At 39.9% G+C, this 13,948-nt stretch overlaps 1 protein-coding gene across 6 annotated transcripts in view; it reads left to right on the forward strand.

Moving 5' to 3' along the window:
- The first annotated feature begins 3,348 nt into the window (after positions 1-3,348).
- Positions 3,349-13,948, forward strand: part of TMPRSS7 (transmembrane serine protease 7) — a 40,824-nt gene continuing 30,224 nt past the window's right edge. For 3 of the 6 annotated variants that reach the window (XR_007890341.1, XM_051627503.1, XM_051627494.1), the window contains exons 1-3: positions 3,349-4,375; positions 4,885-4,950; positions 6,999-9,696. Coding sequence is in view for 5 of the 6 variants with exons in the window: in XM_051627503.1 (XP_051483463.1) it covers positions 9,646-9,696 (51 nt within the window). In the remaining variant the exon portion in view is untranslated. Of the gene's footprint in view, positions 4,376-4,884; positions 4,955-6,998; positions 9,697-13,948 lie in introns of all 6 variants that reach the window. The other 3 variants (XM_051627485.1, XM_051627479.1, XM_051627469.1) reach the window with 3 other exon arrangements.

The raw sequence follows: 13,948 nt of genomic DNA on the forward strand, positions 1-13,948 counted from the left end.
AAGAGTAATTTTATTTTTTTTTTCTAAAACTGTTTCGCTCCTTGGAGTGAGGAAAATTAACTCCAAAAATAGCTCTTTATAGAACATTACTTATGAGCTGGGTACTTGTAACTACACTTTTTCCTTTGAGATAAAGGCGGTGTCTGTTGCCATTTGCTTGGTGTTTTACAGAATTAATCATGTTTTCTCCCTTGGGCTTGATTATAAATGCAAAGCACTTGTGAGACTTACCATGGTTTCTGGGAGTCCTTTAAAATCATCAGGAGGGGGGCCGCACTGAAAATGTAATATATTATGAAGACTCATTGAAAAATACAATTTCTGTAGCCAGTTTAAACTGCGGGAATTATGTTCTACATGGAGTCTTCCTCTCCTATCCCCAGGAGACATAGTGTAATTGGAGTCTAAATCTATTCTTAAAAATGTTAGTAGATAAAAGTTTGAGAAATGACCAGGCTGAGACAAGTTCTTGAACAGGATCCCAACAATGTGAAGGGCTCGGCAGAAACGTGTAAGGGTAGCAGGGCCTTTATGGCTGCTTCCCTGTAATGGTTCCGGAGAAATATTGACAGCTCTGCGTGTCACTTGCAAGAAAGCCAAGACACCATGAGGCTGCACAAGATCCAAAACTATGTGAGGAGAAGTCCAGGCTGTCCACATAAAAGTGTGGGCATTTTTTGTCTTGCTTGTATTGTTATGTGGCTATGGAAATACAAGCTTTCGGGAGGACGGCTCTGCCAGCATCTCAGATGATCGTAAATTAGTTCTTGCCTCCTTTTGGCTTAGCAAAACAGCAAGAGGAATCCATCTCGCCTGTTAAAATAAATCCCCTACAAGTCTGGGCAAGGAAAAGGTGGGAAGATGACTGGAAGTGGACATAGGGAGCTCCCTGCATCTCAAGGTTGAGAGACACAGATGTTCAGCTCTAATCCATTATGCAGAGGAAGTGCAGAGTCTTGGTGTGTTCTGACATTAATGTACATAAGGGATATAGTGCAGGGATCTTGGTCTGTGCTTTTCAGACAACAAAGGATACTGAAATTTCACTGCAGTAAGCAAGTGCAGATTGACTAGCTATTTTTTCTAGGCAGGGTATTCATACATGTGTGATCAGCTTCTGTTTCCCATGATAACCTCAAGTACTGATCATTAAAGAAATCTCAGGTGGCTTCCCAGGTTTGGCAAATTGCTGCTTAGGCTATTTCCCAATGGTCTTGATTAGCTTCATTTTATCTTTGTGAAGTGATTGGCTCCAACACTGAGAGGGCTGAACTTGCTGACATGGGACTGTTCATTTGAAGGAATATGGAGCAGGGCCTACCTGTGGAAAAATGTACTATTTAAATTTAAATTATTTTGTCTGCAGAGCTAGCTGAAGTGGTTATGTTGTGAGATGTTAAGTAATGGAGCTGGATGACATGATATTGCTGGAGGTAGGTTTACAAGCTCTGTGAGTTGAGTCTGTATGGAGGTCCAAGGGCTGGGAGGGGTACTTTTCTCTGCTGAATTTCCACAGCTTACACTAAAGGTAAAAACAAAAAAATAAACCCCTCAGCTGTAGTTCAAACTACGGTAATTTTTTTTTTTTCAGGACCTTGTGATGACATTGCAAATAAATTGAACAGAGCTGTAGCTCCCTTCTTCCTAAAAGCTCTTTAGTTCTTGCAGTTTCAGCATGTGGCAGTGAACAGATGAGAACAATGCTGTATGCAGATCGTGACCGCATCTAGCCCCTTGAAGTCCTGCTGCTCTAACCAACAAACAGCTATGTCTATCATGTAGAACCTAGAAGCAGATGGGAGAAACAAATGTAGTTTATGTGGATCACAATAACAACTTTTGCATTTAGACTTGTACTTTTGTTTCCGGCAGTCCAGATCCTCTTAAGTTCTGCCTGTTATTTCACTGCACTCAGCCCAAGGGCATGATCAGATATTCAAGCTGGTGATCAAACCCTGATCCCTGATGAAGGTTTAGTGTCCTTGCAGCTCAGACAGATCCTTGCCTGCAAGTACTCAAAGATGTCAAGGTCAGAGGAGACTGCGATGACCTAGACACTAGTGGTTCATCTCAACTGGTTTTTCTGTGCCTGTGCATGGTTTTTATTCTAAAAAACGGTCTTTCTTTTTAAGTTATCTAGTTGCACTGCCCTGCCTCTGCTTGCACTTACAATTCTATTTGTCTTGGTGAGGAGCCTGCCAGTAACAGAGCTATGTAATTCAAACACTAAAAAATACTTTTGTTTAAACTTTTCCTTGTTGAATTAACTGGAGGAAATTCCTGGTGTCCCTCCCTGTCAAGTATGTTTTTTTAGTCCTTGAATAAACTTCTGTAGGTCTTTTGGGAACTCTACTTACCAAAACTTTTGGGATGACCATAGCAGTGTCAGTCACTTTTAGGAGGTAGAATGTCGAGCTGCTCCATAATCCCTGAACAAGGAAACTGAAACCCCAGATTCATCAGACTGAGTGAAACAGCCTGTTTAACACTTAGAAATTCAAATAATCTAACTGTTTAATAGTAGGTTAATTCAAGTTACTAGCTTTCAAAACAAAACAAAAAATATTTCCTTCTCTTTAACAGTTTAAAATTTGTATGTTCTTACTGTAGTCTGCCACTCCCTGGATGATAATATCATTCTGAGAGCTGATAGAGTAGGGATAAAAGTGGCACAGGTGACCTGAATGCTCTGTAATGAAGTAATGAAGCCAGAAAAAGCTCCAGTTATGTTAGTTTTTTCAGGCTTTTGTGTTCTGTCCTCCTGCTGAGATGATCAGAGAAACAGAAATAAGATGAAAGGTCAAGACTGAAAGGAAGGAGCATGGGTAGGTTTCTGAAAGACAGAGGGAAGACAAGGAATTAAAATTCCAGTTCTGGTTTTCTTCCAGGGTATCAAAGATAATCTCTGCTTAATTGTAAGGAAAACACAACTGTGGAAAGGCAGGACAAGTAGATTACATTATCATTTGATAGGGAAAATTCTTTTTTGGCAAACACTGGGGCTAGGCATGAGACTTGTGGAGGCCTGGGACACAGGGTTTCCTGGGAAAGACACTGCAGTCCTGTGTACATGGGTGAGGTACCTTTGGTTCTCTTGCACTGAACGGTAGCCTTGTTTCAGCTGGGAATTCGTTATGGCAACAGACTGCTATGAAAGTGTGGGAAGAGAGATGTTTTCTTGTTTGCTTTCCACATGGCACATAGGGTTTTATGGTAGAGAATGGGGTATCCACTAATCATAACAGCTTCTGTGGGTCTTAGCCTCATGTATCAATGCTTTTGGACAGCATTTCTTGTAAGTTAAAGCCTTGAACTTTTAAATTTTGTCTTTGTTCACTTTCAACAGGGCATCGTTGAAGGACCAGGTCAGCAGCTGAAGTGTGTTCTGCAGAGAGGAGCACAGACACATTCCCCAGTAAAAGTGCTTTGACTTGGCTTGTCAAACTCAGCTCAGGCCTGAACCTATCCAACCACACATGACTGAGTACTCTGGTAGATGGAGTTTGCACATCAGTGTATCTCATCACCTGAAAAGCTACAAACATTGTTTTTGCTTGGCCAAAGTGCTGCCAGGACTTGGCTTCCATAGAGTGTGTGATCATTGGCTTGAGAGCTAGCTCAGCTGGGTCAATCCCATTATTGTAGAAACTCTATCCTTTGGTATATGTTATTTTATTTTGAAATGCAGCAAGTTTCCCAGTGCTGTGATTCTCCTAACAAGCCATATTTAATCTGTAGTATGATTCATATGTGCTGTGTCAATATTGCTTGTCCTGCTCCCTGCCATACATAGCTGTTCAGCTTCACATAAGCAAGACAGAAATTGAGGGTAAAATTAGCTAGTGGTGCCGTTTAGACGTGTGTGGTGCAACACCATAAACGGATGAAATAGCAGGGCTTGCCTGTCCTTAAAATGCCACAGACTGATAAATGGATGCTGTGCCCAAAGAATGTGCTCACTTAGCTCTTTTATTTTAATTTAAATTGATGGGGGTACAAATAACTAAGCTGTTCTCAGTCTGAACAGGCAAGGCAAAATAGCTCTATTAGCTCTCAGGGAAGCTGCTATGCAGGGCAGTCAGCTGCTTCTTTTCAGATGATGTGTTCTGTCAATGACAGTTATGTCTCATCTTTGGATCTTTGAAGACAGCTCAATTGCCTGTAAATTCCAAGATTATTTTGTCCATCAGAAACCGTTTTGTTACATCGAAGGCCTCTACTGCATAGTCAAGAGTCAGGAATCAGAAATTAAGTAACAGCTAAAGGAGAAAAAAAGCAAATATAAATTCAAAGCTGCATCTCCAAACGACAAAGATCTTGAAAGCAAGCAACATGGTGTTCATTCAGTGGAGGAGGAGAAAGAGGTTCAAAGTTGGTATGAAACTTATGTTAGTAGATAATTATTAATTATTTAGTAATCAATTGCCACCTGTTGCCATATTTGATAAAAGTCTCATTTCAACTTGCTTGCAACTGCAGCTTCCAAAAAAATGAAGAAACACCTGTTGTGTGCTGGTTCTGTCTCCTGTGATGGAAGAGATGTATCTAAAATGTTAGTAACATGTCAGGGTGTACACAGATCTTTGCAGACTATTAATACCATACTAGTACCTGCTTACAGAAGACATGGGTATTTGACCTTCTCTAGGTTCAAAATGAAGCTGAATAACAAATTGAGCTGGGTTATTGTGAAGGACAGCCAAAAACTTTCTTCTTCTTTTGGAAGTAATCTTGGCTGTAATTTGAAGAAATTACAAAATATGCAATCATACAGTGTTAGTCTGTGTCAGCTCTGATGAAAATTGTTCAACTTAAAAATCTTTATGAGTGCCTTCTTAAATGTTATTGGAAGTCACCACTTAAACCCTTGTTTAATTTTCACAGATATGATGACCTGTGCTTTACCTGAATTTTGATTAAAGAAAAACAGCAATATGCTAGAGAATTCTTGTAGGTATTAAAATAATGTTTTAGTAGAGTTAACTTTGCATTGTGTATGGATTCTTCCTCCCATGTTTTTGTGTAGTTTGTTAGACATTGCTGATTAGCAAAGGGAGCTCCTGAAATACAAGCAAACTGTCACTTTTAATGTTCAGTGTGGAAAAAATACCATGCTGAGGTTAGTAGCTTTCTAGAGGACGCTGATGTGTTAGTGGGCTGATGCTGGCAGGCTGGCTCTAGGCTCCTATCGTTAGAGCACAGAAGACTGTGTCTGAACTGATCATGAAGGCAGCTTTGGTCAGAAGAGAAAGACTTCTGTTACACTGAGAGGATTTTTTAGGTGATAGCTTTTATAAAATAAGACAAGATAATTGTCCTTTTCTTCTATCTGTACTCAGTGGTGAAAGTGTGATTCATCTTCTCTGTCTTGAAAGCTTCTCTGTCACCACTGTGTATATAATGAATCTAAAAAACAAACGGAGTCTAAACAACAAGCTTGGATTTATATGCCTAGCTTCTAGACAGTCTGAGACAGGTGAGATGAACCTTACCTCACTCCTAGCATAGCACTAGGTTTGTGCAGCACAAGACAAGCTTTTTATCCTAGAGAGCCACATCGCTGGTATCCTGGCTTTCTCCACAATTTTAAAGTAATATAGGCAAAGATTTCAGCTGTGGCTTGAGGCTGTCACATAGATCTGCTGCAGCCTTTTCCTTAATCACAGACTCAGTGAACTGAGGGGAGGTCCCAGCTTAGACTAACAAAGTGCCCCTGGTTGTGTGGAGGTCTTGGAGAGATGGGAAACAGAAAGTCAGGCTGCCAGACAGATCAAAGAATCACAGAATCCTAGGGATTGGAAGGGACCTCAAAAGATCATCTAGTCCAACCCCCCCACCAGAGGAGGGTCACCTAGAGCACATCACACAGGAACATGTCCAGGCTGGTTTTGAATGTCTCTACAGAAGGAGACTCCACAGCCTCTCTGGGCAGCCTGTTCCAGTGCTCTGTCACTCTCACAGTAAATAAGTTCTTCCTGATATTCACATGGAACCTCCTATGCTCCAGTTTGCATCCATTGCCCCTTGTCCTTTCACTGGTCATCACTGAAAAAAGCTTGGCTCCATTGTCCTGACACTCACCCTTTACATATTTGTAAACATGGATGAGGTCGCTCCTCAGTCTCCTTTTCTCCAAGCTAAAGAAACCCAGCTCCCTCAGCCTTTCCTCATCAGGGAGATGTTCCACTCCCATTATCATCTTTGTGGCTCTGCGCTGGACTCTTTCAAGCAGTTCTCTGTCCTTCTTGAATTGTGGGGCCCAGAACTGGACACAATACTCCAGGATGTGGCCTCACCAGATGTACATATGGAAGCTACAGCCTTAAGAAAGAATGAGGTGAGTAAAACCAAGTGTCACTGTTATTGTGTGAATAAATTGAGAAGTCTGTGACTTCTGACAGTGGGTTTTGTAGTAGTAGGAGAGCCAGGCTCTTCTCGGTGATGTCCAATGATAGCACAAAGGGCAACGAGTGCAAGCTGTAGCATGGGAGCGTCCACATAAACATGAGAAAAACCTTTTTGACTGTGAGAGTGACAGAGCACTGGAACAGGCTGCCCAGAGAGGTTGTGGAGTCTCCTTCTCTGGAGACATTCAAAACCTGCCTGGACACGTTCCTGTGTGATGTGCTCTAGGTGACCCTGCTCTGGCAGGGGGGTTGGACTAGATGATATTTCGAGGTCCCTTCCAGCCCCTAAGATTCTGTGATTCTGTGATTCAAGAACATGAGGAGGGGCAACTGGTCAGGAAGCCATGACCAGGGCAAGAAAACAGGATGCTTCTGAAACTAACCAACACAGGTGTTATGTTGATTTAGGTTAGAAAGAGAAAAGAATCTTGTTTTGATGCAGGAGATAAAATCAAACTGTCTAACACCAGTTCATGCATACAATGTAACGACTTACAGCCAATAGCCCTGTCAGGTAGATCTATGTGGAAGCACGAATAATTGGCTCATGTTATATAATAATTTTAATAATTGGCTCCTTAACTTTTCAAGCTGACCTGGAATCACTGGTATCTATCGGGGCAACTAGGGTGAGTAATCTTACGGTTTACATTGGCTTTGAATTTTTTTTAATTTTTAGACTTCTTTTACGCAAGGAACCTGCAACTAATGAAACAAAAGGAAACAGCAGTGTTCGCTTTCGTAAGATTCTTTTATTTCTAATGTGGTTGATGTTTTATTTCAGTCTGTTAAGCTCTTTGTTCTTAGCTTTACTTGAAAACAGAATGCACTTATCCTGAAAAAAATCTCAAACCCTAATTTTGCTGTTTAAAAGTAAGAACCAGATACTGCGTCATTGTTGTGGGTTATCTGTCGCTATCAGACAAACGCCCACCCAGCTGCGCAGTCCTGCCCTCCCCTCTTCAGCAGAATTGGGGGAGAAAATGGGAAGAACAGGAGAGAAAAATAACAGTTTGAGATGAAGACAGGGAGGGTATTTGCCAACTACTGTCACAGTCAAAACAGACTCAGCTTGGGGAAAACTGACTTAATTTATTGCCAAAAAAACCCCAAAATGTAACTATTAACCTGGGTAATGGGAAATAAAAAAGCAAACAAACATGGAAACAATACTGTTCCTTCCCCCTTTCCCAGGCTCGAGTTTATTTCTTCACTCACCTCCCAAGCCCTGAACAGCACAGTAGGGATGGGGGTGTGGTCAGTGTTCAATTGTTTTTATCTGCTGCTTCTTCTTTCTCACTCTTTTTCTCTGCTCCAGCATTGACTTTCCATGGGCTGCAGTTCTTCAGTAATATTCATCTGCTCCAGCATAGTCTCCTACAGGGGTTGCAGGAAGGATCTGCACCTGGAGGACTTTCTGCTCTTCCTACTTCTCCATAATTCTACTTGTTTACTTCATTTATTAATTTCAGACAAATGGTCCCATATACACCTTAGTTCTGTGAAAGATGCATAATAATATAATTTGCCTCAATGAAGGAACAGAAATAACTTCCACCTAGGTCTTTCTGTACAATCTAAAGAAAATGGCATGTAATTTCCTTAACCGGTTTAAAGCATAGGTTTAGTGCTACAGTTTTTTATTAATTCTTTTTGCTGCTTAAGTAACAAACACCATGATTATTTTTATCTTCTCAGGAAAAGATGTGAAGCTAAATGGCTGAAGAAGAGTGAAGTCTGGAGGTTATAACTGTGCTTCCTTAGAGCATAAAATACACATGCAAAATACTTTGATACTGACAAATAGAAAATATTTTTATGTACAATGCTCTTCTAATCTACGGACCAGCTTCTGAATACTATTTTGTATCATAGGAACTCCCTGAGCACAGGATAGAGGAAGATTTTTGGGAATTGCAAAAGCACCCTTAAGAGACAACAGTAGTCTCCAAAAAATTCTTATTGAAAAAAAGGTGGGAGTTTGGAGCAAATATAAGTAGTAATATGGAATAAATTAATATATTTACCTATGCTACTAAAGCATTAATGAGGTCTAGAGCTTCATATGTTTAAAATATGTTACAGTTCTAGAATAAGTAACAAAAAATGACTGAGGATGTAAATACTGTGCTTCAGAGCATAAGCCGTAGACTAACGCACAGACAAGAAATATTTTTGTTTACAAGTACGATATAAAGCTACAGGATTTTTTGGCTTATAGTTTAAGTTATCTATTGCTGGTCACACAGGCAGAGAATAGTTCATGCCTGAAGTTCTACTGTTACGAGGTCTGACTACATCTTTTCTATGCTATACTTCTACATTACTGTGTTGCTCGTTGTTTTACGATTGCTTGTCTAGGTTTTATATCTTCAATGATAAATTAACAGATGGTTGTGTTGTTTTTTTTTAAATAAAAAGTTGGCATTTCTCCAGTGCTGTTTCTTAAGATGACCCTAGGAAGGCATTGAGATTGTTAATCACTTAAAAGTAAAGACAGGTCTATAGTTAGCATCCATTGAGGAAAGTACTGGTTTACATCCTCTATAAATATTTAATTACCAAAGAAAATAGGATGGAACTGTTATGGTACGAGTGACTTCCTGCATCTGATTACAAAAAAGATTCTCAGTTTGAAGCCTGATCTGTATTAGCAACACAAAACATATTGTTTGGAGGAGTTAATTTCTCCATTACAGTAAAATAAGCAAATCTGAGTGTTCAAAAGATACATTACAAAATTCTAGAAAAGAGTCAAAATGCTCTTCTTTGTTTGCAGTTGTTATCTGCAATTTGCAACACTCCTGCTTGAGGCACACTGATTTTCCTTCTTTTAGTTGCACGATTTTCCTCTCATATATACATTTTACCTACTACTTTTCTGGTTCATACAACTAATTTTGAGAAATTACAGTGATGTATAGATTTTTTTCATTGTGGTTTTGTGTTCTAACAAGTTGGGGTCTATTTCATTTTTAAAAGACTATGAAAAGCCTATTTTATTCAGTCTGAATTTGATGTCTAATTGATGTTATGTGATAGTGTCCTTCTAATATTCACAAAGGAGCAATAGGGCAGATGAAGTTACAATTGGAAACTCATCAAAGTAAATTGATGCCTCTTTTGGTCCTGGACACTGCTGTTAACTGTCTTCACCTTCAGAAGTAGCAGTGGTGACCGAGAAAACACGCAAGACTCTTTTTCATCTCGGACAGGCAATAAAATTAATTCTGCTGGAATGGATGAAAAAAATGATCAGCCAGCAGCTAAACCTGAAGATGAACAAAGTGTAAGTAGGTGACTTAAGCATTCTTGATTTCATACACTTCTTGGTACTTTTAGATCTTTTGTGATCTAATTCTGAAGTACGAAAGCTAATATCACAGATTTGGTAAAAATTTCTGTTTTATAGCTCAGTCTGAAAGTGTCTGTCTATGTCCAGATTGCCAGTAACATGTAATTTCAGACAGTTGAAATAATGGGCTTATCAGTGTAATAGTATGAAAAGCTTATATTGGTGTCATGGCAGCATGTTTTTCCAAACAGAAAACAATTTCTAGACAAGAAAAGCAACATTAAACAGGTCAAGTGTTTTGCTTTTCCCCAAAAAGATACAGAAGGGGATTATTACATGAGCATTAACTTATGACAAAGAAGTAATTAAATAATTCAATGTATGGTGATTGTCAAACTGCAAGATTATCTGGAAACCAGTTCTAGAATATAAGAACTAAGTTGCAACCAAGAGGAAAGCTAAATTAAGAATCATGATCCTTACTGAGGGAAGGGAAGAGTTAGACTTTACTTTTTATTTTCTTGCTAGGAAATGTTTACGCTAAACTAATATAACCTCAGGAAAGATTTAAAATGTAGCACATATAGTATTCAATGTTCCTATGAATCCTGCATAAAAGAGAACTTTGCTATGCAAACCTTGATATATGAAGCATGTTTTTGTTGTAGCTTTTGTTTTGTTTTGTTAAAAAAAGGTTAGAATTGCAGTAGATGCAATGAAGACCTTAGTTGTTTCAAGTGCATACTTATAGTCCAGTGATGTCAACCTTGAGCTGTCGTTAATGATCCTTGACAGGATTAAGTTTTTAAGAATAGATCTGTCAGTTAGGTCTGCAAAAGGAATGACATGGAAAACTTAAATAAAAAATATTCTTGGGGGAATAATAATCAAAGTGGCCCAAATTTCAGATACCAGAACTGAGCTTTCATTGAACTGTCTCAAGCTGTCCTATTGAACACCTGGGGGTGTATAAGGGACATTTACATGATAGAGCAGAACTTTAAGCAGACAAATAGGCAATTTGGTTTTCATTCTTAAACAGAATTGTAGTCAAGGAGGTTTTAAAAAATACAGAAGACTGGCACATTGAGCCCTGCTTGAGAACGTGCAAAACAAGTGCAGATAATTACCCAGATAGAAGCTATGAGTCAGAAATCTTCCAGCTCAGGGTTTTCATGGTTTTTTTGAGGAAATTATAAAGTGTACCACCAGGTCTGATTGCCCATTACTACTTATGACTCACTTTTCTTCTCATCTTTTAACAACCTCTACTCTTAGGACAAAGACTGCTAGTCATTGGATTTGGCTATGGGACATGCAGGGTATTTATGATCATGTTGCTTATGCTCTCTCTGTAAGAATACACAGAACTCTTATTGAAAACATGACTAGGGCATAATAACAGAGAATCATAGAAAAAATTATGTTGGTGGGGAATTTTGAATGTTTTTTTCTTTTTGTTTATTTGTTTTTTTAAAAAGACCTGACATCAAAGCCAGAACAGATTTCTTGGGCCATTGTTCCACTTTGTTTTGAGTATCTCCAGGGATGGAAGTTCCCTGACTTCTCTGGCATGGCATATGCCTGGCCTTCATGGTGAAATATGTGTGTGTGTCCACACCCCCAGTCTAGCTGGAATTTCCTCTGCAGTCATGTGTGACTGCTGTGGCTGTCTCTTCACTGTGCAGAAGTGAGAAAAGTGTGGCTCTGTCTTCTCCCTAACCCACTTTAGACGGGGAAAAATCTGTAATTACATTTATTCATGCTGTCTTTGCCTTCTTTTCTCCAGCTAAACCACCTCAGGGCTCTCAGCTTTTTGCTGTACAACATATTCTCCAGCCCCTCACCTCTTGGTGGTCCTCCCCTAGAACCACCTCAGTTTATTAACATCTCTGTCGTACTGATGGGCCCAAAACTGGACACAGTACTTCATATGTGGCTCTATTAGCATTGGGCAGAAGGAAACAATCACTTGTTGTAGATTATTTCACATCACCACTTTGGCAAATGGCTAGTAGTTATGCTTGTCATTTCCAGGGTTTCAAGCTCCATCAGCACCTAATTTTTTTGTAGCCACTGTATTAAACTCAACACTCCACACTGATAACTTAGTGCAGTTCTTAGCTGAGTACTTCCTGACTTTTATAGTTTTTTCCCTCCTGAAGTGACATATAGTTAGTAGGGATGAAAGTGAGTCCTCTGCCCACATCTTTTAGTCTCCAACAGGCCACAAGCACTTGCAGTGTACCTTCTGAGAGGCATCAAAGAATGAAATTATGGTAAATAACCTGGCAGCTTGTTGCAGCCTTTCTCTTCACTGCCTCCCCATTGTAGCTCTGCAGGGACTAGGAAGGGTCTATTGAGCTTAGGGAGCAGCCAGATCTGCCCAAGTCAAGGCCTGTGTTGCTGTCTGTGCACCTGTTTGTTGTGGTTGTAGTCTCTTTGGTGCATTTCTTTTTCCCCCTCAGCAGAGGGAGCCTATCTGCATCTTGAGCAAGTCGTACACCAGCTATCATACAATCATAGAATGGTTTGGGTTGGAAGGGACCTAGAAGATCATCTAGTTCCAACCCCCTGCATGTACAGGGACATGTCCCATTAGACCAGGTTGCTCAAAGCTCCATCCAACCTGGTCTTAAACACTTCCAGGGAGGGGGCATCCACAGCCTCCTTGGGCAACCTGTTCCAGTGCCTCACAACCCTAACACTAAAGAATTTCTTCCTAATGTCTAACATAAATCTACCCTCTTCCAGTTTAAAACAAATATCTCTCATCCTATCACTACACACCCTGGTAAAAATTCCCTTCCTAGCTTTCCTGTAGGTGTCCTACAGGTATTGGAAGGCTGCTATCAAGATCTCATTGAAGTCTTCTCTTCTCCAGGCTCAGTTGTCATTGGTCAGAGATTCTTAACTTGGATTGCTGAGAGATGGTGTACTTCTGAGTAGGTCCTATCTCACAAGTAGCATAGAATAGCTGTGAGGTAGGGAAAACTCACTTTGAAAATGCCCTTAAAATGCACTATACTATACCAAAGGTGAAGACAAAAGAAAAATGAGAAAGGAAAAAAAAAAAAAAGCAAAAAAAAGAAAAAAAAAAAAGCTGTTTCCTTATGTATAACATGGTGAAGTTCAGTTTTATCTTTGTAAAGATGAGGTCCTGAGCCAGGTCTTTTTGTCTCAAAGTCTGTTTTGTGCTTCAGAGACTTCACACTAAAACTCTTCCTGCTGATTACTGACTGGTGTTTGTCAACACCTCCAGTCATGGAGGATCCATGGAAGACCCACGGGGAACTTTCTAAGGCAGCTTCCTGAGGCCTTTCTCTCACTAGCATCAACGTGTTTTGGAATATTTTTCCTGAGTTTCCTCCAATAACTCTTGCTGTGCCTGCAACAATTGATAGACATTTTTTGTATGCATAAGTACGTTGATTATCTCCCACAGAGGAAAGTGCCTGGGGGAGTGTCTGGTACAGAGAGGCTTTCCAAAACAAACCAAACTGTAGAGAGATAAGATACTTATAGGATGTAGAAACTGCTTTTGCAAATACATAAATAGTCATATAGTAGTTTTTTGTACATAACTAAGATGATCAGGAAACATTTTAATCTAGCTTTAGAAAATACAGGACTGTAGTTCAACATGAACTATTAAGGGGCTGGATATCCAGATCATGACTTTGTCCAGGTTCCATCCCAGCAAGACCTGTGCTGTGTCCTCCTGTTCACTGGAGGGAACTTCTCAGCTGGGCATGCAAGTATGGATGTATTCATACCCACTGCTACTCATCCTGAAAGGATCCAGGGACATTTTTTTCTGATGAATTAATTAATAGGTTGAGCCTACTTATATTAGGATAGTTCTGGACTGAGAAGAAAGTAGCTTTAAAAACTTATTTTTGGGGAGGAACAGCACTGTCATTTTGACCATGGGCTGGGTGGTGTGCATATACCTGTCTACCAGTTCTTTAGCAGGGAAATTACAAGTGTGAAACCAAGGACTGACTATTTAATATCATGCTAACCGCTCCCTGCCACTTCACACGAGGGTAGAATTGAATGGCTGACTGCACGTCTGCTTTTACACCAAACTTGCATAAGTAAAGCAAAGATCTGGGTCATGAGAAACCTTGATAGGTTGTGTTACTTAGCTGCTGTTGAAAAGCTGCTGTTCTGCAGTACTTGTCTGTGTAGCATCTCAGCTGCAGACTGTGCGATGTAATTAAATGTTATCTACCTTCTGGTC

Source organism: Apus apus, chromosome 1 (genome assembly GCF_020740795.1).
Source record: "Apus apus isolate bApuApu2 chromosome 1, bApuApu2.pri.cur, whole genome shotgun sequence".
NCBI classification, from domain to species: domain Eukaryota; kingdom Metazoa; phylum Chordata; class Aves; order Apodiformes; family Apodidae; genus Apus; species Apus apus.